General features: G+C 56.2%; 2 protein-coding genes and 1 non-coding gene across 5 annotated transcripts; 1 reads left to right on the plus strand and 2 right to left on the minus strand.

Moving 5' to 3' along the window:
• Positions 1-8,792, plus strand: LOC126034926 (zinc finger protein 271-like). 3 transcript variants are annotated; one of them, XM_049792900.1, is made up of 4 exons: positions 1-104; positions 411-1,177; positions 4,710-8,568; positions 8,756-8,792. In XM_049792900.1, the coding sequence occupies exons 1-3, from the start codon at positions 26-28 to the stop codon at positions 6,099-6,101; spliced, it is 2,238 nt and encodes a 745-aa protein (XP_049648857.1). In that variant the 5' UTR covers positions 1-25; the 3' UTR covers positions 6,102-8,568; positions 8,756-8,792. The 3 variants fall into 3 exon arrangements, with proteins under 3 accessions (XP_049648857.1, XP_049648855.1, XP_049648856.1); XM_049792898.1 differs by lacking the exons at positions 1-104; positions 411-1,177 and adding an exon at positions 4,022-4,252 and having other exon boundaries at positions 4,465-8,568; XM_049792899.1 differs by lacking the exons at positions 1-104; positions 411-1,177 and adding an exon at positions 4,022-4,252 and having other exon boundaries at positions 4,468-8,568.
• On the minus strand, positions 8,576-15,350 carry LOC126035027 (zinc finger protein 271-like). The gene is made up of 4 exons (XM_049793119.1): positions 14,777-15,350; positions 13,431-14,558; positions 9,820-10,003; positions 8,576-9,735 (listed from the first exon to the last, which is right to left on the minus strand). The coding sequence occupies exons 1-4, from the start codon at positions 15,288-15,290 to the stop codon at positions 8,760-8,762; spliced, it is 2,802 nt and encodes a 933-aa protein (XP_049649076.1). The 5' UTR covers positions 15,291-15,350; the 3' UTR covers positions 8,576-8,759.
• A 2,260-nt stretch (positions 15,351-17,610) lies between these two features.
• On the minus strand, positions 17,611-17,692 carry TRNAL-AAG (transfer RNA leucine (anticodon AAG)). Its single transcript has one exon. It is a non-coding gene; the product is annotated as a tRNA-Leu (tRNA).
• Positions 17,693-20,851: the final 3,159 nt, after the last annotated feature.

The following is a 20,851-nucleotide window of genomic DNA, read 5'->3' on the forward strand; positions in this document are numbered from 1 at the left end:
AGCCAAGGTAGACTTGCTTACCCAGATGCAAGAGCGAGGAGAGCACTGGAGCCCTGGTCATCAAGAAATAGAGAAAAAAGAAGCCCTGAGCAGCAGACACGCAGGTGAGGATGGGGTGCCTGTGCTCCTGAGCACCTACATCAGCGCACGCTATTATATCCTGTCAAACCCACACCAGGATTTTAGCCAAAGCGTGACAGGTCTTACGAGGAGATACAGCTCCAGTGATCTTGGCTTGGAAATAAGAATAAATTTCCTCTCCCTTGATTTCCCCTTCTTCCATCCCTGGGGAAGCAGGGTGCTGCAGTTTTCCTGCCTGGTTAATCAGCTTTTTCTACCCCTTCCCCTTGATGTTATTTCTACCTGGCCTGAGAAATAACCCGTCTGGCTTCTCTCTGTGTCACAACCAGGGTTAAGATGGAAAACAGACAGTGGGACAGTTTGCAGAAGAGGCAACGCTGATCTCAGAGAAACCCCAACCCAGGAGGACCCTGCAGAAAGGCAGCGCGCCCGCACCAAGCCTGGACAAGAGGGCAGCTGGAGCAGGGACTTAATTACACCCGCGAGAGACGACGTGGGAGAGAAACCTTTCAAGTGCCTCGAGTGCGGGAGAAGCTTCATGCGGAGCTCGGACCTCATTGTCCACCAGCGAACCCACACAGGAGAAAAACCCTACCAGTGCCCCGAGTGCGGGAGATGCTTCAACAGGAGCTCCAGCCTCATGACGCACCGGAGGATGCACACTGGCGAGAAAACGTACAAGTGCCTCGAGTGTGGGAAAAACTTCACGCGGAGGTCAACGTTGACCACCCACCAGAGAACCCACACGGGAGAAAAACCCTACCCGTGCCGCGAGTGCGGGAAGCACTTCAGCAAAAGGTCGAACCTCATGAAACACCAGCGGCAACACACCGGAGAGAGACCGTATCGATGCCCTGACTGTGGGAAAAGCTTCATACAGAGCTCGGATCTCGTAGTCCACCAACGAACCCATACGGGAGAAAAGCCCTACCGGTGCTTGGAGTGTGGGAAACGCTTCAGCGTCCGATCCAAGCTGATTCAACACCAGCGCGTGCACACGGGCGAGAAGCCGTACACATGTGGCAAGTGCGGGAAGAGCTTTGGGCAGAGCTCGCACCTTTCTGTGCACCAGAAAACTCACAGAGGAGAGAAATCAGTGCTCCGGATGTGGAAGGTCATTCAGTGTGAGATCCTGCCTTGTTAAAGATCAGAAGTTGCGCGTGGTATGTGGGTGTATAGAACATCTGAGAGCGCGTGCTTTGCGTTTAAATGTATGTTAAATGCACACATTGTAGGTGTGTTTGCACCTACAAAAGCTGGAAAAAGTCATGCAGTGAAAATGAAACTCCCACCAAAAATGAGCTGGTCTGCTTGTAAGCGGGACTATTAAATATTTCAGAGGGTGGGTCAGGGAGGAAACGCTAATTGGTGTGTGAAGGGTGGTTGGGCTCGCCGAGGGCAGTGGGCTTTGTACAACCTGCATGGATCTTGTACTGAAATAGGCCAGTTTGTCCCTAGAATACCAGCTCTTTGGTGGTCCTCATCATGTTCCTTATGACGTTCGGCCGGCTGGTGTGTCTCCTCCCGTGTCTGAACCCCTCCAAGCGATGCTGGTAGGGACCCAGGTTTTGGGTGAAGGAACGAAAAGCGGGGAAACAAAACAAGAAACCACAACACAGCCCACACGTGCCTTGGGGGCTGCCGAGGTGGAACGAGTCATGTTTCGTGTTGTTTGGGTGCAGGAAGCCTCGGACAGGCAGCACCCTCGCCGTGGACCGAGGCGCAGGGTGATGCAGGGGCAAATGGCGCAGGCAGGCTCATGCCTGCACTCCTTAGGGTGGATTAGCTCTCGTTACATCAGAAATATCCTGGAAAGACCTTTATGGAGCCATCCAAACCAGGATAACGGGATGGTGGGGACCTCCCTAGCAGACATAGTCCCAGCCTCTCCCCAGTCTGGGGAGGGAAAGAGCCGTCCCAGTAAGTCCAGATGCTGGGAGCTGCTTCATGAGGGTTAAAGGAGAGGCACTTGCTATGGGTCAGGTGGGAGGATGGACACGCTGTCCAAAGGCAAGAAGAAAGACCTTGGGGAACGTTTAGGTTTGCACCTGATGGCTGTTATTTTCCTCTATATTCCCCCTGAGAAAAATTCCCAGAAAGCACAAAAGAAGGTTATTTCCTCCAGTAAAGATCCCTGCCTTTCTGCAGGTGTCTGTTGTTTCTTGCATCCCTGAACGCCTCCAGATGTTTAACTGTACCATTTAGCGAGACGAAAGGATTTTTACGGCACTGGTGAGACCACATCTGGGTGTGGGGTCCAGTTTGGGGCTCTGTGGTGCAATGAACCCCGTGGATGCTCAGAGCAGGGCCGCAGCACTCCAGGCAGGATTACAGACACCCCACAGTCCCATCCAGCCTAAATTATTCCCCGATTCTGTTCATAGTGACTTCGGGGTGACTTCTAACGCTTTTAAATCTCGCTGGCTTCTGCCTCCCGTGAGGTACCGCCGTGCCCCTGGCAGCCACCCGCGCCAAGAAGCCACCGCACCCGGTACCATGGACCCCAGAAGTTGGGCGACCACCAGCCCCGCTCAGGCGGTAACTTCTGTCCTCGTCTGAGGACCGGGTAGGAAGAAACAGCGAAGAGCACAAATCCGCCTTCCACCCCCCCTCCGCCTCCCCCGCGCTGAGCCCTGCTGCTGCTCAACCACCAAATCCCTTCCGGAGAATATTAACGAGAAGGGAAAAAAAAAAATAAAAAATTAATTACAATAAAAAGGCTCCGAATCCCATCCGGGGCTGGTGGTGGCCTTCTTCCCCGGCTGCCAATACCCTACCCACCCCCAACTTGAGGTCGTCCCCCGTCCCCGTCCCCCCGCTCCCCCCCCGGTTTTCCCTCCGCGCATCCTCCGCGCCGGGAGCCGCGGCCGGGGCCGGTGCGCAGGAAGGGGCGGGAGCAGCGCGGGGGGGGGGGGGGATGCGGGCAGGGCCAGGGGGGGCCGCTGCAGGTAGGAGAAGGCGAGGGGAAGGGGGGGGGGGGGCGACTGGGGGTAACATAGGAATAGCACCGGGGGTAGGACGGGGGGGACGCGGAGGGAGGGTCGGGGGGGGGGGTGGAACATGGGAGGAAGGCGGGAGTAGCACCGGGGGGGGGGGGGCGTGGGGGGATGCGGAGGGGCGGCCGGGGAGGCACCGGGACCCTGAAGTGGCGGCCGGGGGCAGCGCCGGGGGACGGGGGGTCAGTACTGGGGTCAGCACTGGGGGACGGGGGGTCAGTACTGGGGAGCAGCACTGGGGGATGGGGGGGTCAGTACTGGGGAGCAGCACTGGGGGACGGGGGGGCAGTACTGGGGAGCAGCAATGGGGGACGGGGGGGGCAGTACTGGGGGTCGTTACTGGGGGACGGGGAGGTCAGTACTGGGGGGCAGCACTGCGGGATGGGGGGTCAGTACTGAGGAGCAGCACTGGGGGACGGGGGGGGCAGTACTGGGGGGCAGCACTGGGGAGCAGTACTGGGGGACAGTGGGGTCCAGTATTTGGGAGCAGCACTGGGGGATGGCGGGGTCAGTACTGGGGGACAGTGGGTTCAGTACTGGGGAGCAGCACTGGGGGACGGGGGGGTCAATACTGGGGAGCAGCACTGGGGGACGGCGGGGCAGTACTGGGGGTCGTTACTGAGGGACGGGGAGGTCAGTACTGGGGGGCAGTGAGGTCCAGTACTTGGGAGCAGCACTGGAGGATGGTGGGGTCAGTACTGGGGAGCAGCACTGGGGGACGGGGGGGCAGTACTGGGGTCAGTACTGGGAAGCAGCACTGGGGGACGGGGAGGCAGTACTGGGGTCAGTACTGGGGAGCAGCACTGGGGGACAGTGGGGTCAGTACTGGGGAGCAGCAGTGGGGGATGGTGGGGTCAGTTCTGGGGGTCAGTACCAAGGGACAATGGGGACAATACGAGGGGACAGTACTGGGGGATGGGGGGGTCAGTACCAGGGACCACGGGGGGATCTGCCCGCCGTGCCTGGGTGCAGGGCTGAGGCTTGCTGGGTGCTTGCTGCCAGCGCAGCCCCTGCAGGTGACACCCTGGGGGGTTTGGGGGGTCTCTGCTGGTTTCAGCCCTTGGAGCAGGGGTTCCCTTTCCCGAAACCTCCTTGGATGGAACGAGCTGAAGGGCTACCGGACCCCGATCCCCCGGGGAGGAAAGAAGGGGAGACCCCGGGAGACCCTCTTGCAGGTGAGGAACTTATGCCCGTGGAAGGACCACCCGAGCCCCCTGCACCCACCCCCGCACCCCTCCCTCCCTGCTTTCACCGTCCCTCAAGCGACTGGGGTTGAGGGCGAAGGGGTTCTGCTCTCGCCTCACCCTGTGCTTTTATCCACCATCCCCCACCGTGACGTGGTTTCCCTTCAAGAAATAAAGACGTTGCTCTTGTTTGCGACCCGCAGCAGGATGCGCTGCCAGAAGAACGGAGGAAGAGCCAGACCTGACGCGAGAAAGGGCTGAGCGAGGGGGAGGGCATGGAGTTGCAGCGGCAAAATGGGAAGGAACCGTTTTGGAGAGCCCTGGGCAGGAGGCAGCCCCTGAGAGCGAAACGGGGCCGGAAGGGGATAAACTCATCTGTCATGGAGGAAACCAAAAGGTCCTCAAAGAATCCAAAACCCAGTACAGAACTGCTGCCAGACAGAAGAAGTACATGTGCAACGAGTGTGGAAGGAGCTTCGCACAGAGCTCCAACCTTATCGTGCACCGGCGGATACATACTGGAGAGAAACCTTACAAATGCCACGAGTGTGGGAAGTGCTTCAGGCAGAGCTCGAACCTCATCGTCCACCAGAAGACACACACAGGAGAAAAGCTCTATGAGTGCCCCAAGTGCCAGAAGTGCTTCCCGGACAGGTCACTGCTCATCAGGCACAAGAGGGTCCATGTAGGAGAAAAACCTTTTAAATGCCAGCAGTGTGGGAAAAGCTTCATTCACCAGTCAAGGCTTCTTGTCCACGAGAAGGTACACGTAGGAGAAGAACTCTACCAGTGTCCCGAGTGTGGGAAATGCTTCAGGGAAAGAGCCAAGTTCCTCCAGCATCAGCGGCGGCACGTGGGAGAGCGTCGCTACAAGTGCTACGAGTGCGGGGAGGAGTTCAGGCAGAGCTCGGAGCTCAACCTCCACCAGAGGATCCACGTGGAGGAGAAGCTCTACCAGTGCTCGACATGTGAGAAGTGCTTCAAGGACAGGTCCACTCTCATCAGGCACGAGACGGTGCACACGGGAGAGAAGCCCTACAAGTGCCACGAGTGCGGGAAGAGGTTCACCCGCAGCTCGGACATCATCGTCCATCAGCGGACACACACCGGGGAGAAACCCTTTGAGTGCCCCGAGTGCGGGAAGAGCTTCAGCCACCGCTCAAATCTTTTCCGACACCAGAGGATGCACACGGGGGAGAAGCCGTATAAGTGTGAACAGTGCGGGAAGCGATTCGGGCAAAGCTCAGAGCTTATCGTCCACCAGCGGACCCACACCGGGGAGAAGCCCTACCACTGCTCCGAGTGCGAGAAGTTCTTCAGGGGGAGGTCAACCCTCTTCAGGCACGAGAGGCTGCACACGGGAATCAAGCCGTACGAATGCAGCGAGTGCGGGAAAAGCTTTGGGCAGAGCGGGGACCTCATCGCACATCAGCGTTTCCATACAGGCGAGAAGCCCTACCAGTGCTCCCAGTGCAGAAAGTTCTTCAGCAACAGATCCAGCCTCGTGCGGCATCAGCGGCTGCACGCTGGCGAGAAGCCCTACAAGTGCCACGAGTGCGAGAAGAGCTTCGGGCAGAGCTCGGACCTCATTGCCCACCAGCGGACCCACACCGGGGAGAAGCCCTACCCCTGCCCGGTCTGTGGGAAGAGCTTCAGCCGGAGATCCAACCTCATCGTGCATCAGCGGGTGCACAGAGGGCTTTGCAAGTGCCAGAAATGTGGGAGAAGCTTCCAGCCCAACACGCATTTTGGGATGACGGTGGGGAAGGACTCACTCCAGTGCTCCCAGTGTGCAGAGGGTTTCAAGGAGGGGTCAAATCCCATCGAACACCAGAGATAACACCGGGGGGAAATGGCTTTGTAAGTGCTCGGAGCAGAGAAGGGGTTTGGGGAAGAGTTGAGACATTGTTTGTGAAAGAGAAAAAAAATCAGTGCTTCTAGGTAAAAGTCTTCAGTTTTAAAGACTGCAAAAGTGGGGGAAAAAACCCCACCCTGTGCAAATGATCTAAAGTAGGCCGATCAGTTAATAACTTTTTTTTTTTTGCTAATTATTTCCTGTTATTACTGAGTTTGCTCAAAGGGCTTTGATGTGTTGGTCCATGATCCACTCGCTCCCATCGCTCCCCAGTCAAACTGTCTGCTGTGTCAGGCTGTCCATCATCCCATCATCTGTCTGTAAAGCCCTTCCTTAAATCCTTTGACATTTTCCAGGCTGGGTACCCATCAGCACCCCAAAGATACTGTAGAAATCTGTCTTCCCCTCCACATCCTTCCCTCCCCCTTGTATGTATGTAACCTCAATTAAAAAAAGGCCCTCTGTTCCCAAGGAATGTCATGTTTTCCTTGTATTTTTCTGCTATATATTAAATTTTTATTTGCTGCTGCGTGGCAGGGAGAAGTTACTGCTGTTAAAAAGAAGAGAGGGGAAAATTGCAAAGATCTTCATAAAGCTGTTGGTGACCAGGGGATGGGAGCTGCCTGTTTATAACCCAAGAGAAAACAGTGAGATCTTGGTGAAGCCGAGTGTCCAGGAACTGGCCTGGGTCTGGTCCTCTTCCCTTCCAGCTCTGCATCCTGGAGGAAAGCAGACATTGGGGAAATTACACTTTCCCAACAGGTTTTGGGGGAGTTGAGGGGGTTTTTTTGAGGAAGAAGGGTGGGGTTCTCTTGCTCCTGAGCTAGGGTTGATCTTGGAAGCTGCTCAGGTTTGGTTAGCGGAGGCAAAACAAGCCTTGGTGCAGGAAACTCCAACTAAAGCCTGACCATGACTGGGGAAAACTGGTCTCTTTGTCCAGTTTCTGCCTTGGTTTCCAGAAGAGCCAGCATCTGCTTGGCTTTGCTGTGCTAAGTCACAGGCTCACAGGGATGAAGGTGACCTGCAGGTCCCTTACCAGGCTTCCAGGACCTAGCATGAGAGAAGGTCCACAGCCATTGGGCTGCTCCAGGTACTTCACGAAGAGCTTGGCTCTTTGGCTCCGTCTTCCTCTTCCCTTTCCTCCTCTTTGTGTAGTCGCACCTCCCTCCCATTCCCTCATATCTCCTTATCTCCCCCTTTCCTCCAAAGACTTACAGCTGCCCACGGTGGCCACCACAGCAAATATCTGTGGGAACACCATGGAAATGGTGGTGGTTTCCACCTTTTACTTTGACGTAGCTGTCCTATAACTTTCTGACCTTAAATCAGCACCAATCTCAGAGGTGTTTAGACCCCAGATGGTCCATTGGGCCAGTCAATATATCGACAGCCAAAATTGAGTATCTAAACCATAATTGCTGTACCACAGTGCTGCTTTAATGTAAAAAGATGGTGGGTGGTTTTCTCCATGCTGCTCTCCGCATGGTTGGTTGGAGTCATGTTAATAATGTCCTGGCTGTGACTGGTGGTCGTGGTGGTAAGGGTCATGTCACACAGAGTTTCTGAATGTACTTGAATGGATAGATGGTCCAGAAAACATTTATCTAGGATCTGGATAGAGAAGTGACAATATCACTAGCGCTTCTTGGCGAAATTCAGGTTTGTGGCTAGTTTTATTTGCCACTGTAGCTACCCTAGACCTTAAAGGAGTCTCTGGCAAGCCCAGGCACCTTCCCAGTAGGGATCTCCCCATCTCCTGGGTACTAGCTGACAATGTGATGGGACCATCCCATCTAGTGATGGGTCACCTAGCCCAAAGCAAGAGGACAGGGCAGTCTAGCCACAGCCCTCCTAGATGTAAAGATACCGTTAACAGCAGGAGCATTGGCAGTGCCACACCAACGGTGTCACTCCGAGGCCACTTGATGTCCCCAGACTGTGTACAATGGGCAAAGGGACAGGCTGGAGCCCGCAGCCAAGGGGGTGTCACTGGACAATCTACACTTCTGTGTCAACGACAACCATCCTGCAGACCTTGGGCCACATCTGGAGGATGGAGGCAGACATGGTGCAGGAGGATCGCCAGAGATGTCAGAACAATTTAACATACCCTGGATGTCCATTGCACAGTTTTACAGAGCACCACGGGATCTCAACCCACAGGAGGGGAATTATTCCTGCTGGATGCGTGGATCATCCAGACAATGCATTTGACCCCACTTCCCCGAGGACCGTGGTGAGATAAAGACGGGACGGTCACTGGCTGATGGTGACAAGAGCAGAGGCTCAGCTCAGAGGTGATGCAAGGACGGGGAAAGAAGGCAAAGGAGGTGCCTGGGGACCACATTTCTGTGATGGAAATGCCCATCTAAAAAGGGATGCAGGGGAGCCATGCAGCAAATGCCAAGCCCATTCCATGTGCTCAAAAAAAGACACGTTATTTAGTAAATAGGTTCATGTTTTACTCTAAAACATATATACAGGTATTTCCCTCCCCCTCCCGCCCCCACTGACTCCAATGTGGAACACAAAGATCCTGCACTTGCCATACGCCAGTGGCTGTTTCTTCTGTGCTTTTTCTTCTAGAGGGAGGAAGGCCTTGAGCTTTTTCTCCATCCTGTCTCTTTTTTTTTCCCCAGGAATTCAATGTTTTTTCTCCTCCGTGTCACTGCTGATGCTCAGCAGGGCTGAGCATGGGGCAGCGTTGTCCTCCATCATGATGTCGTGACGGACTGAAAGAGCCGTGTTCTCCACGAAGCTTTTCCCACGCTGTCGGCGTTTGCAGAGCCCGTCCGCACCGTGCACTCGCTGGTGCACCATAAGGTTGGATTTCCTACCGAACCTCTTCCCGCATGCCAGGCACAGGTAGGGCTTCTCCCCGGTGTGCGTTCGCTGATGCGCGATGAGGTCCGTGCTCTGCCCGAAGCTCTTCCCGCACTCGTGGCACTTGTAGGGCTTCTCTCCCGCGTGCTGTCGTTGATGCCTAATGAGGCTGGAGCTGTTGCTGAAGACCTTCCCGCACTCGGGGCACTTGTAGGGTTTTTCCCCTGTATGGAAACGCTGGTGGGCAACAAGGTCCCCGCTCAGCCCAAAGCTTTTCCCGCACTCAGGACACTGATAGGGTCTCTCCCCTGTGTGCAACCTCTCGTGTCTGATGAGCGTGGAACGACCCTTGAAGTATTTCCCGCACTCAGAGCAGTGGTAGGGCTTTTCGCCGCTGTGGGTCCTTAGGTGGACAACTAGATCTGCCCTGTGGCCAAAGTTTTTCCCACACTCTTGGCATGGGAAAGGCTTCTCACCCGTGTGCCTCCTCTGATGGGTAAAAAGGTTTGACCGATGGTTGAAGGTTTTCCCGCACTCGGAGCAAGCGAAGGGTTTCTCCCCAGTGTGGATTCTCTGATGGACCGTAAGGTCCGATTTGCGGGTGAATCTCTTCTCGCACTCGTGACACTTGTAGGGCTTCTCGCCCGTGTGCAGCGTCTCATGCCTGATGAGCGTGGATGGGTCTTTGAACCGTTTCTCGCACCTGGGGCACTTGTAGACTTTTTCCCTCGCATGTAATTCCTGGTGCAGAGCGAGCTTCCCGCCCTGGCCAAGCCTTTTCCCACACTGGCAGCATCTAAACGCTCTGTCCCCCACCTGCGTTTGCTGGTGCTCGAGGAAATCCAGGTCATTCCCAGAGTTTTTCTTGCACTCGCGGCACCTCAGGGGCTTTTTCTCGGTGTGCAGCCGCTGATGCTTCGCAAGGTTCGATCTGTCACTGAAGAACTTATCGCACCCGCAGCATTTGTATGGCTTTTCTCCGGTGTGTGTCCTTCGGTGCACAATGAGGTTTGAGCTCTGCCTGAACCTTTTCCCGCACTCGGTGCATATATATTTCTTTTCTCGGGCGACGGCTCTGTACGGGGCGGTGGGTTCCTTCAGGACTTTGCAGTTTCCTTCATGATGCACAAAGGTGTTTGCGTCCTTCCCTGGATATCCTTGCAGCCCGTGGGCATTTACACCCAACTTTCTCTGCTGAAAACTCCCAGAAAAATTTCCTTCTGAGTTTATGGACGATGAGCTGCTCATTTCAGGGCGTTCCTGCTGGAGACTCTTCTCATTCTCACTCTCCATCCCATGTCCTGCTGGGTTAGAAGTAAGTAATAATATCACTTAATGATCAGAAAGATGGTGTGGCAGAAAGGGGAAAAGATAAAGCACCTCTTGGATGGGACCCTGGGGTGCAGCTCTCACCTCTGCAAGGGTCTCCCGGGGCCTCTGGCTCCTCCTTTGCTCGGGGTTCGCCTTCCCATCGCTCCATCCCCTCGCCTACTGCCCTTGGGGAAAAAAAAAACCACTTCTCTCAGGGGGGGAGAGAAAGTAAAAGGCGCAATCAATCTTTCTCAGGCATGAGACGCTGTTGCGTTTTAACTCTCCACATCACTGTACCCACCGCAGAAATAGCATTTGGGACAATTAAGGGGTGGATTTATCACAGCAGCGGGAAATCTGGGAATAATTCGACTCGGAGGGCACCTCCGGACCGTCCCCCTGCCATGCTCAAGGCAGAGCCGACACCTTCGGTTTGCTCAGAGCCGTGTCTAGGTGAGGGCTGAACATCTCCAGGGACAGAGGAACACACACACACACACAGACCCCCAATAATCGGGGGGGGGGCTCACCACCCACGCGATGATTTTATTTTCATTTTTTTGTTCTCTTGGTGAAGTGTGGGGGTTCATCACACACACACACACCCGCACGGAGTGGTTGCAAACACTAATTCCCCCCCCCCCCCCCCCCCGCTTTCCGCCTTCCCCATAATAAGCTAGGACCCCCCCCACCCCCCCAAAAAAAAAAAAAAATTAAAAGCCACCCTGGGAAGGGTTTAATTTTTTTAATTTTTTTTCAAGGACAACTTCTCCCAACTCTGTGCCGGGATCCCCTCACCCCCTCTCCCCGGTACCTGCGGCCCCCCGGGCCGGAGCGCTCCGCGCCCCCCGGTTCCGTCCCGGGCTCCGTCCCCGGCTCCGTCCCGGTTCCGTCGCGCGCTCCGTCCCCGGTTCCGCCCCGCCCCGCCCCGGCCCGGCGGCCCCGCGCTGCTCCCGCCCCTTCCTGTCTGCGGGGCCCCGCGCGCCTCCGGCCCCCCCGGCACGCCTCGGTCCGCCCACGAATGCCCGGGTCGTGGCCCTCCCCGAATGCCTGGGTGCCCCCCCAGGATGCCTGGATCTACCCCCCTCCCGGACGCCTGGGTCCCCCCCTGAATGCCTGGGTCCCCCCTCGAGTGCCTGGGTCCCGCCCCCCCCAAATGCCTGGGTCCATCCCCCCCCAGATGGCTGGGTCCCCCTTTGAGTGCCTGGGTCCCCGCCCCGAGTGCCTGAGTCCCACCCCCCGGACGCCTGGGTCCCCCCCTGAATGCCTGGGTTCCCCCCCAAATGCTTGGGTTCTCCCCCCAAGGATGCCTGGGTCCCCCCTCAAATGGCTGCATTCCCCCCCCCCCCCCGGGTCCCCATCCCAGCTCATTGCAACCCCTTGCTTCTCCCAGTGTGGACCCCCGGGGTCATGGGGGGGAGGGGGGGGCAGTTTTTTAGAGGGGTTGGTGACCCCCCCACAGCCCACCCCATCACCACCCTTCACCCCCTGCCACACAGCTCGGGGGCCACGTGGCCTTAGCGGGACCTCGGCATTCCTCCTTGGTGACCCTCTTACCATCTGGGGGCGGGGGGGGGGTCCACCCCATCCCCTCACTGTGACCCGCTGCTGGGTGGGGCCATCGCTCAGGACACACACACACACACACCCCCCTAAGTCCTCCAAGCCCACTGTGGGGCCACCAGCCTGGTTCTGCTGGAGGAGCACCGGGCTCCATCTCAACCCCAGATATTCCCCCCACCATGGGCTGCCCTCCCGGCTTGTGTGTCCCCCTCCAGCGTGGTCCTTCAATACCAGCAGGACTGGTGGTGCTGGAGGCGCTGGATGCCCACCCGGGTCTGGGGGATCCATCCTGCACCGCGGCTATGGGGATGTAGGTGAGGGTCCCCTAATTTTGGGCACAGGCAGGGAAGTTTCAGACCATTCCCATCAGCCACAGAGCAGCGACACGCCACCAGACGTTGAATCTGGTTGCAGACGCTCCAGCTGTAGCACCAGTATGGAGGACATACTGGGACCAGTTTGGCCCCAGCATGATGGTAAGAGAGGCAGAGTGAGGCGGGCACGGAGGATGCCCAAAATCGCAAGAGCGGAGACGCATGTCCCCAGACTGCCATGTCCTCCCAGTAAAACCCAAGAGCCCCAGTACGGAGCTCCCACCGGTGTTTCTTTTGGTGGTGGCACATTCACCCCCAGCCACGGCGCAAGCAGCAGTGATGACCCAGAGCATGCCAGCGAAGGAAAGAAATGGGTTATTTATTGAACATTTGATGTAAGTTACCTCCGATGGCTTCCTTTTGGGACACTGATCCTTTCACATCGTGCTCCTTTCACTGAAATCTCGCGGGTTTCCCTTCAATCGGGTAGAGTGGATGCTTTCTCCACTCCCCAACATCCACAGTGGAGATCTTTTGATTTTTCTCCACTGTTAAATACATCTACACGTCCTGGAGAGAAAATGCTCATTCCTCTAATATTCCTCTAGCAATATAAAATTTCCATATATTCTTATCAAATATCTAATATGAAAATAAAAATCTCCTTAGGAACAATCAACTTTTTTTAAAGTCGAGGTTTGACGCATCGAGGCTGGACATGCGACGGACACTTGGACAGGAGCAGAGCCCATGTCTCAGCTAACCTTAAAAGAATAGAACAGCAAGATGTTGAAAAAAAAGAGGGAATAGGGTGGTAGAATGGGTCTCACCAGGGAGCAAAGAGTTTGGATGAAGCTGCTGGAGGAGCAAAGCGAAGACTATTAAACAATCTATGCGATAATGTGAGGAATTAGGAGGAATTAGCCTTTTTCCATCACTGAGGAACCCATGCTATAGTGTTTAACTCTTTTTCTGCCCCTGAGTAGTCTCCAATAGCCCCCCCCCCCCCAAAAGGTTAAATCTCACACAGGAGGATGTCCCATGCTGCTCTCGTTTCTTCTCGTCTTGCATGATCTTGGTGCCAAGCCAAGCCATTTCTTCCTCTTCCAGGCACTTGGGAGGTGTTTTTTTTCTCCTCTGCATCACGTCTGCCGGTCAAGAAGGCTTGATGCCTCCTCAAAGGGCTTTGCACACTCAGAGCACGGGGACGAGCCTTCTCCCATGCCCACACTGCCGGGAGCATGGGCACCAGAGTCTTCCTCCGAGTTCTTCCCGCATTTTGAGCGTTCTCCAGTTCTCCATCCTCTGTGTCCCCTCTGATGGACGATGAGACTGGATTTCCTGGTGAACCTCTTCCCGCACTCAGTGCAGGGGTAGGGCTTCTCCCCAGTGTGGGTCCGTTGGTGAGTGATGAGGTCCGAGCTCTGCCCGAAGCTCTTCCCGCACTCGTGGCACTTGTAGGGCTTCTCCCCCGAATGCCATTTCTGGTGTTTAACGAGGCTGGATTTATTGCAGAAGAACTTCCCACACTCGGAGCAGTGATAGGGCTTCTCTCCTGTGTGGAAGCGCTGGTGGGTGATAAGGTCCCCGCTCTGGCCAAAGCTCTTCCCACACTCAGAGCACTCGTAGGGTTTCTCCCCCGTGTGCAACCTCTCGTGCCTGAAGAGTCCATACCTCCCCCGGAAGGATTTTTCACACTGGGAGCACTGGTAGGGCTTCTCCTCAGTGTGCGTGCGCTGATGGATGGTGAGCTCCGATCTGCGGGCAAAGTTTTTCCCGCACTCATGGCAGGTGAAGGGTTTCTCCCCGGTGTGGACGATCTGATGGGTGAAGAGGTTGGACCGTTGGCTGAACCTCTTCCCACACTCGGAGCACTCGAAGGGTTTCTCCCCGGTGTGCGTCCGCTGATGGACAATGATGTCCGAGCTGCGGGTGAACCTCTTCCCGCACTCGTGGCACTTGTAGGGCTTCTCGCCCGTGTGCACTCTCTCGTGCCTGATGAGGGTGGACCTGTCCTTGAAGAACTTCTCACACGTCGAGCACTGGTAGGGCTTCTCCGCCATGTGGCTTTTCTGATGGGAACTAAGGTCTGAGCTCTTCCCAAACTCCTTTCTGCACTCCTGGCATTTGAAAGTCTTTCCTCCCCTGTGCAACCTCTGATGGCAAATGAGCTCTGACCTGTCCTGGAAGCATTTCTTGCAGTGGGAACATTCGTAGAGACTTTCTTCTGCAAAGAGTTGCTGATCCCCCTCGCCACAGGTGAATTCATCCTTCCGCTCCATCCCCGGGCATCCCTCCATCCCCTGGTTGTTCTCACAAGTTGTCCCACGGTTATTCCCTTCAGATTTTACCACCATTTCACCCGCTTTGGCTCCATCGGGACACCCCTGCTCCACACGGCATCCTTCATCCTCCCTCCGCATCCCGTCTCCTGCAGGGTTAGATGGAGATTGAGTTATGGTTTTGCCCTGGGATGGGACCCGACACATCGGCGGCTGTTTCCAGGGACCGGCGAGGAGTCGTGGGATGGAAGTTGACCGTGGAGGGATGATTTCCAAAGGACCACCCCACCAGCACGATCCTCGCCCGTTGGCGGGGTGAAACGAAGGCGATGCCTGGTGGCTCCTCTCCCGTGCCCCAATTTCTCACCTGCACGAATGCGCCCAAGGCCGCCCAGCTCCTCTCTCCCTGTGGGATCAGGCATCACCATCTCACCCCCTTCTTCCATCCAGAGGCTGATTTGGGGCTGGAAAGCCCTGTTTTGGGGTGGAGGGGAGGTAGGCAGACACGCCGCTGTCAGCGGGAGCCAACGGTCTCCCCCCCGGAGGTTGGGGGATTTTTTTTTTCCCACCACCTTCTTGATTGCGATGCGCTCTCCCCCGCCTCCCAAAATCTCCCAGCCCCTCAAGCGACTCTTTATCCTCTCCTTGGGGCGAGCGATGCTGCGGGTGGCTGGACCCCCGGTCCCGTGTTGTCGTCCCCCAGCTCTACCGAGGGTCCCCGGGATGCTCTGCCCGCAGCAAAGGAGGCCGCTCTGCGTTGCTGGCCGAGTTGCTGTGCGGAGGCACAGGAAAAAGCCAAGGGGGAGGCGGGGGGAACGACAGTTCCGGCTGTGCTGAGGCTGTTTGGGAGATGCCTGTGCTGATTTACCAGCTGCCTTCATCCCCGGCTCCTCTCCAGCCCTTGGCCGCAGATGGGAGAGGAGATGAGGACCAGCAAGATGCACCCCTGAAAAAAAAAATATAATAATAATGGCGGGGGGGGGGGGGGGGGGGGGCTGGGAACATGGTGAAAGCTTATCCGCTGCCTTGCTGTGGTGTGGGTGTGTGTGCCGTGGGGGTGAAGAGAGAGGCTGGCAGTGGGGCTTTGGGCTTTTGTTCACAAAATTTATTTTCTGGAAGTGATGGGGATTCCCTGTCCCAAACATCTGGAGGCTTGGCCCAAGGTATGACGGTAGCTGGTTTGATTCCCAGCCTGCAGGACGCCCTTACCTGCACCGATTGGGCTGGAAATGAGCGGATTTCTTTAACTCATCTCCCGGGAGCGTGCTGTCAAAGCCCAGGCTGGACCAAAAGCATCGCTGCGTCCCTTTTGCTCAGGCTCCAAAAACTCAGGGGTCCTCCAAGGGGGGGGGTCGGACGCCAGCCCTTCCTCCTGAGCACTGCCCAGCTCCTTTCTACCCTTTGTTGCTCACACGCAGCTTTCATAACTGGCCAATTTCCCACCCCACAACCTTCACAGTGCCCGTCCCACCCAGCACCTTGCACCCTCATCCCGGTCCCTGCAGCACCCAGCCAGGGGCTGCCCGTGGGATCTGGAGCAGAGGTTTGCAGGGCTCTGCTGGGCAGGGAAATGCAGTGGGATGCTGGGAAATGCAGTGGGGTGCACGGAAATGCAGTGGGGTGCTGGGCAGAGCACACTGACATGGTCCCTGCGCTGGGAACAGACTTTAGCTCTTGCGGAGTCACCAGCTTGCCTCTCCAGGGTGGATCCAGGGTCCACCACGGTGCTTGGAACCCCTTTCCCACCACCAGCCCCCAACCCAAACCCCCATCCTGACAGCAGGTGCCTGCAATGGGATGGATCTGGCCCCTGGGTGACACTGCCAGAGCTCACCTCTGTCACGATACATCCCTCTGCGCTGGGACTGGGACTGATGCACATCCTCGGGATGCAGCAGTCGCTCCCTGGCAGCGTGGGTCTGGCCAATGGAGGATAAGGATGGCTACGCCATGCTGGACTTTGGGTCAAAAGGCAGCACCCTGGGAACACCACCAGCCTGCTGGCAGGTGCCTAGCCATGGTCCAGGGCCACCAAGGACCATCCCAGCTGCTCTGCAAGTGTGCTTGTGTTCCAGCCGGCGTCAGATTTTGCGTCTCCCTTTCCATAGACTTGTAGAATCATTTTGGTTTTAAGATCATCGAGTCTAACTGCAAACCTGACGCTGCTATGTCTACTGCTAAACCACAGGGGCTTCAGCCTGCTCTCTGTCTTCCAGCTCAGGGGGCTGGGTACCCCAAGAACAGCTGCTCTTACTATTAAAGACGGAGGCAAAGAAGGCATTAAGTACCTCAGTCTTTGACACTGCGTTCCCCCAGCATCCAATAAAGGATGGAGATTCTCCTTGGCCTGCCTTTTATTGTTAATGTATCTACAGAAACATTTTTTTTTATTGCCTTTTACAGCAGTAGCCAAATTAAGTTCTAGCTGGGCTTTGGCCCTTCTCGTTTTCTCCCTGCATACCCTCACGACATGCCTGTGGTCCTCCTGAGCTGCCTGCTCTTTCTTCCAAAGGTCATAAATTCTTTTTTTTTTTTTCCCTGAGTTCCAACCAAAACTCTCTGTTCAGCCAGGCTGGTCTTCTTCCCCACCAGCTCATCCTTTGGCACATGGGTTTGCCCTTCAGGACTGCTTCCCGAGGGACAAGAAGTGGTTGGGGGGGGGGGGGCGTCTTCAAGTGTCAGGACATCCCGGCTGTGCCCTGTCCCTTTGCCCTGTCACCTTGGAGGCCTCCGATCCCTGGGGATGGCGTATCCCCAACATCCCATCCTCACCCATATCCAAAATAAGGGGTTCAGGGTGGGGGGGGCTGAGGGGCTGTACCCATAGCAGCGTATGGGTATTGGGGTGCTGGAGGGGCGATACCCAGCTCTGGGGGGCAGGGGGCCATACCCAGGCCTGGGGAAGGGGAACCAAGGGCGAGCTCATCTCTATCCCAAAGGGATTCCAGGACGCCCACACCTAACCCTGGGTGGGTGGGGGGGGAGGGGGAGGGGCATTAAAATCGCCCGCCACGGTCAAAGCGTTTTGCTGAGTCCAGCTTCTCCACTGGATCCAGCATGCCCATGCTCACATGGTACTGGGGAAGTCCAAAAGTGGGCAGAGCACTCCTCCAGATGTGGTGTGTGTCCCCCATACACATGCTCCAGATGTGACACCATGCCATGCTCCAGCTGTGCTCCCTGCAGGGCCCAAAAGAGACCTGGCAGCGGTGGGATTCGAACCCACGCCCCCGAAGAGACTGGAGCCTTAATCCAGCGCCTTAGACCGCTCGGCCACGCTACCCTGCTGGAAAAATTTGGGCTTGTTTTGCGGAACAATAAGAAAAAAATTGGGGAATTCTGCAAAATTCATAATGGGGTGTTTTAAAGGGGGTTGGGGGATGGGAACGGGGTCTCAGGCCAGGGGTCACACTCGGCCTCTCTTCCCTTTGGGAGCCAAAGGATGGACCTCTGGGTAGGCAACATGAACAAGGGAGCTTGGGGACTGTTCCCAGATGCCAAGAACATCCTGGGTTTGGTTTCTTCCCCCAGCTTTCTGCTCAGCTTTGCTCCCCCAACTTTTAATCCAGCGCCTTAGACCGCTCGGCCACGCTACCCTGCTGGAAAAATTTGGGCTTGTTTTGCGGAACAATAAGAAAAAAATTGGGGAATTCTGCAAAATTCATAATGGGGTGTTTTAAAGGGGGTTGGGGGATGGGAACGGGGTCTCAGGCCAGGGGTCACACTCGGCCTCTCTTCCCTTTGGGAGCCAAAGGATGGACCTCTGGGTAGGCAACATGAACAAGGGAGCTTGGGGACTGTTCCCAGATGCCAAGAACATCCTGGGTTTGGTTTCTTCCCCCAGCTTTCTGCTCAGCTTTGCTCCCCCAACTTACACAAAACCTGGCAGCCTTTTTTTTTTTTTTTTTTTAAACAACAAAAAGCCCCTGGGATTTCAAAAGGAAGGACGGTGGACATTTATAGAAATTCCTCCCAAACACCCATGGGGTGGGGTTTTTTTCCCAAATTAAAATTAAAATTAAATTGACATTAATTTGAATTAGAATTGTATTGACACCCTCAGGAAAAAAAAAAAAAAAAAAAAAAAGAACAAAAAGAGGTTCACAAGGATAAAAAAAATCATTATTTTTTGCAGTGGTCCAGTTGTCATCCTTTTGGGGGACACGGAACAGCTCTAACCCCAAAATCCCTGAGCTGAGCCCTCCCAGGATTTGGAGATATGGGGATGGGCAGCCGGCTGCCCTCATTCCTGCTCCATGGCTGGGCAGACCATGAGATATTTGGTGTTTCTCCCTCCCTGGGACAAGCTGAGGCTGAAGGAAGGGTCTCAGGATGCCAGCAAAGGCCCCGCCATGGGTGTAGAGGTGGGTCTGGTCTGGTCGGCGGTGGTGTAGAAGGTCGCTTCTCCACCTTTGTAATCCAGGTAGATCCCCCACTCTCCTGGGCTTTGCTCAGGTGGAAAGGGTGATGGGGTGGGAGAGCAGGACCTTGTGCTGGTTGCTGTTCCTCAAGCACATCCTCCAGAAGCCCACGGGTGGGGAGGGAGGACCAGTCCCCTTCCTCTTCAGTCTCCCCGGACACCCCCACGTCCCACTCGGTGTTGTCCCCCACCTCCACCTCCCAGTAGCACTGGAGAAACAAGTAGCTGAAACTGTTGATGGACCACCTTACATCCCCTACCACATCATTACCACGCTATAATGACATCACCCAGCCCTTTAGTTGTGCAAACCCCTCTCGAAGCACCGGTGGTGAATTTGCTAAACCCCACCATCACCGCAGCCCCCCCACCCCATCCCCACGAGCACCCACAGCTACAAGACCTTGGCAGGGTCTGGTCCTCCTGGCCACAGGAGCAGGCAGCCCCTTGCCCTCCACCTTTCCGGCATGGAAATCGCAGCACCTTGTATTCCTCGGCAGCCTCCCGGAGGGGAACAGCGGCATGGACGGAGCAAGCCTGCGACTCGGCACGGCGCTGGCACATGGGGGTTCGGTCCTCCCTGCAGAACATCGCCAGGGCTATCTGGTGCTCTTGGCACTTCTCCTGGGTGGGGGGACTTTGCCAGCTGGCTTCCAACCCCTTCTCCATCCATCCGTCCTTCCATGCCTGACGGAGCAGGCAGCACTGAGGGCATCATCCGGCTGTGACCGCACTGTCTCCAGCTGGTGTGAGAGCCGCAGATCCGATGCTTGCACCCCCATGAAGGTCAGCAGGGTCTTGAAGGGCACAAAGTCATCTCCTGGCGTTGCTGAGCTGCCATCGCTCCTCCTGGCAGCTCCATTTCATTTTCCAGGTCAATGTCCAGGGAGGGGGATGATGCCCCACTGCCCTGGGGTCCCTTTTAGACCTCTCCGGGAGCCCACCCCACCCCCCATGGTGAGGATGCCGAGGATGGGACATACCTGCTCATGGTGCTCCTGACATCCTGGAGAGGGGAAGGACAGCCAACTCAGTGCCTGGTCCCTACATGGGGAGCACTGGGCAGGGGCAGGGGAGGGGTCAGAACCACCCCACAGTGATGCAGGAGCCTCTGGGGCAAACCCCAGAGCCTGTCCCCACCATCCCACAACTCCGACATGCCCCTGATGTTGGGACCCGTGGGAATTCAGATCCATCACAGCCCTCCCCAGGTGCAGGAAGACCCCAAGGCCACCCCACCTGCGGGCATGTCCCCTCCAGCTCCACAATCACAGGGCTCCAGGTTCTCCAACCCCAGGTTCTCCAGCTTCTGGTTGGGGTGCAGGTGGCTCCCCAAGACCACGTCCCCTGGCGCATCCTCACGTCCTCCATGTGCACGCTCAACCTTGGATGCAGCTTGGCTTTCTGCCAGCTGAGAGCATCGTCCCAGCTCAGGAGACCGCCAGGACCAGCCAGAGATGGAGGGTGGAGCAGCCATGGGCGTTCCCCATCCCATATCTCTCCCCCAACCGCAAATGACTAAATCACAATCCCGCACTCCCAGAAACCCTGTTCCACTTTATTGCACCTCATTTTAAAGCAGGTACCCAACAAACAAGCTGTCACAGCCGAGCCAAATTCATCACGATGTATTTTGAAGGTGGCAGCATAAAAATCAGATGGGGGACAGTGAGCACGAGGTGGGAAAATTGGGGAAGGAAATGTGTGTTTGGAAAACTCTGTATCCAATAAAAACAGATGATCCGAATGGACCGAACCTCAGGGGGGATGGAGACCCCTGGGTTTCAGGATGGGCCTTCTCTTGAAATATTTAACTGGTTTTGGAGGTGGGAACCTAAAACGAGGCTTTTTAGTCTCTAAAGGAGGACCTAGATGTTCTCCTCCAGCAGGTTCCTAATGCACGAGCCAAGCTGAGCGTTCCCCAAACCCCGCAGCCCTCCATCCCATCGTGGCAGCAGCATCTCTGCAGCCACCCCAGGATCGGGGACTGAGCAGCCACCACTGTCCCCTGGCACCGTGCCG

This window comes from Accipiter gentilis, chromosome 36 (assembly GCF_929443795.1).
Source record: "Accipiter gentilis chromosome 36, bAccGen1.1, whole genome shotgun sequence".
Classification (NCBI taxonomy): domain Eukaryota; kingdom Metazoa; phylum Chordata; class Aves; order Accipitriformes; family Accipitridae; genus Astur; species Astur gentilis.

Excerpts from the sequence above, each read along its gene's own strand:
- LOC126034926 (XM_049792900.1), top strand. The coding sequence starts at position 26 with ATGCAAGAGCGAGGAGAGCACTGGAGCCCTGGTCATCAAGAAATAGAG. Across the intron at positions 105-410 it reads CCTGAGCAGCAGACACGCAG|GGTTAAGATGGAAAACAGAC; the intron begins GTGAGGATGGGG and ends TGTCACAACCAG. Across the intron at positions 1,178-4,709 it reads CTCACAGAGGAGAGAAATCA|TACATGTGCAACGAGTGTGG; the intron begins GTGCTCCGGATG and ends AGACAGAAGAAG.
- LOC126035027 (XM_049793119.1), bottom strand. The coding sequence starts at position 15,290 with ATGAAGGCAGCTGGTAAATCAGCACAGGCATCTCCCAAACAGCCTCAG. Across the intron at positions 14,559-14,776 it reads CCTTGGGCGCATTCGTGCAG|GAGACGGGATGCGGAGGGAG; the intron begins GTGAGAAATTGG and ends CTAACCCTGCAG. Across the intron at positions 10,004-13,430 it reads CCATCAGAGGGGACACAGAG|GAGAAAAGAAATATATATGC; the intron begins GATGGAGAACTG and ends GAGCCGTCGCCC.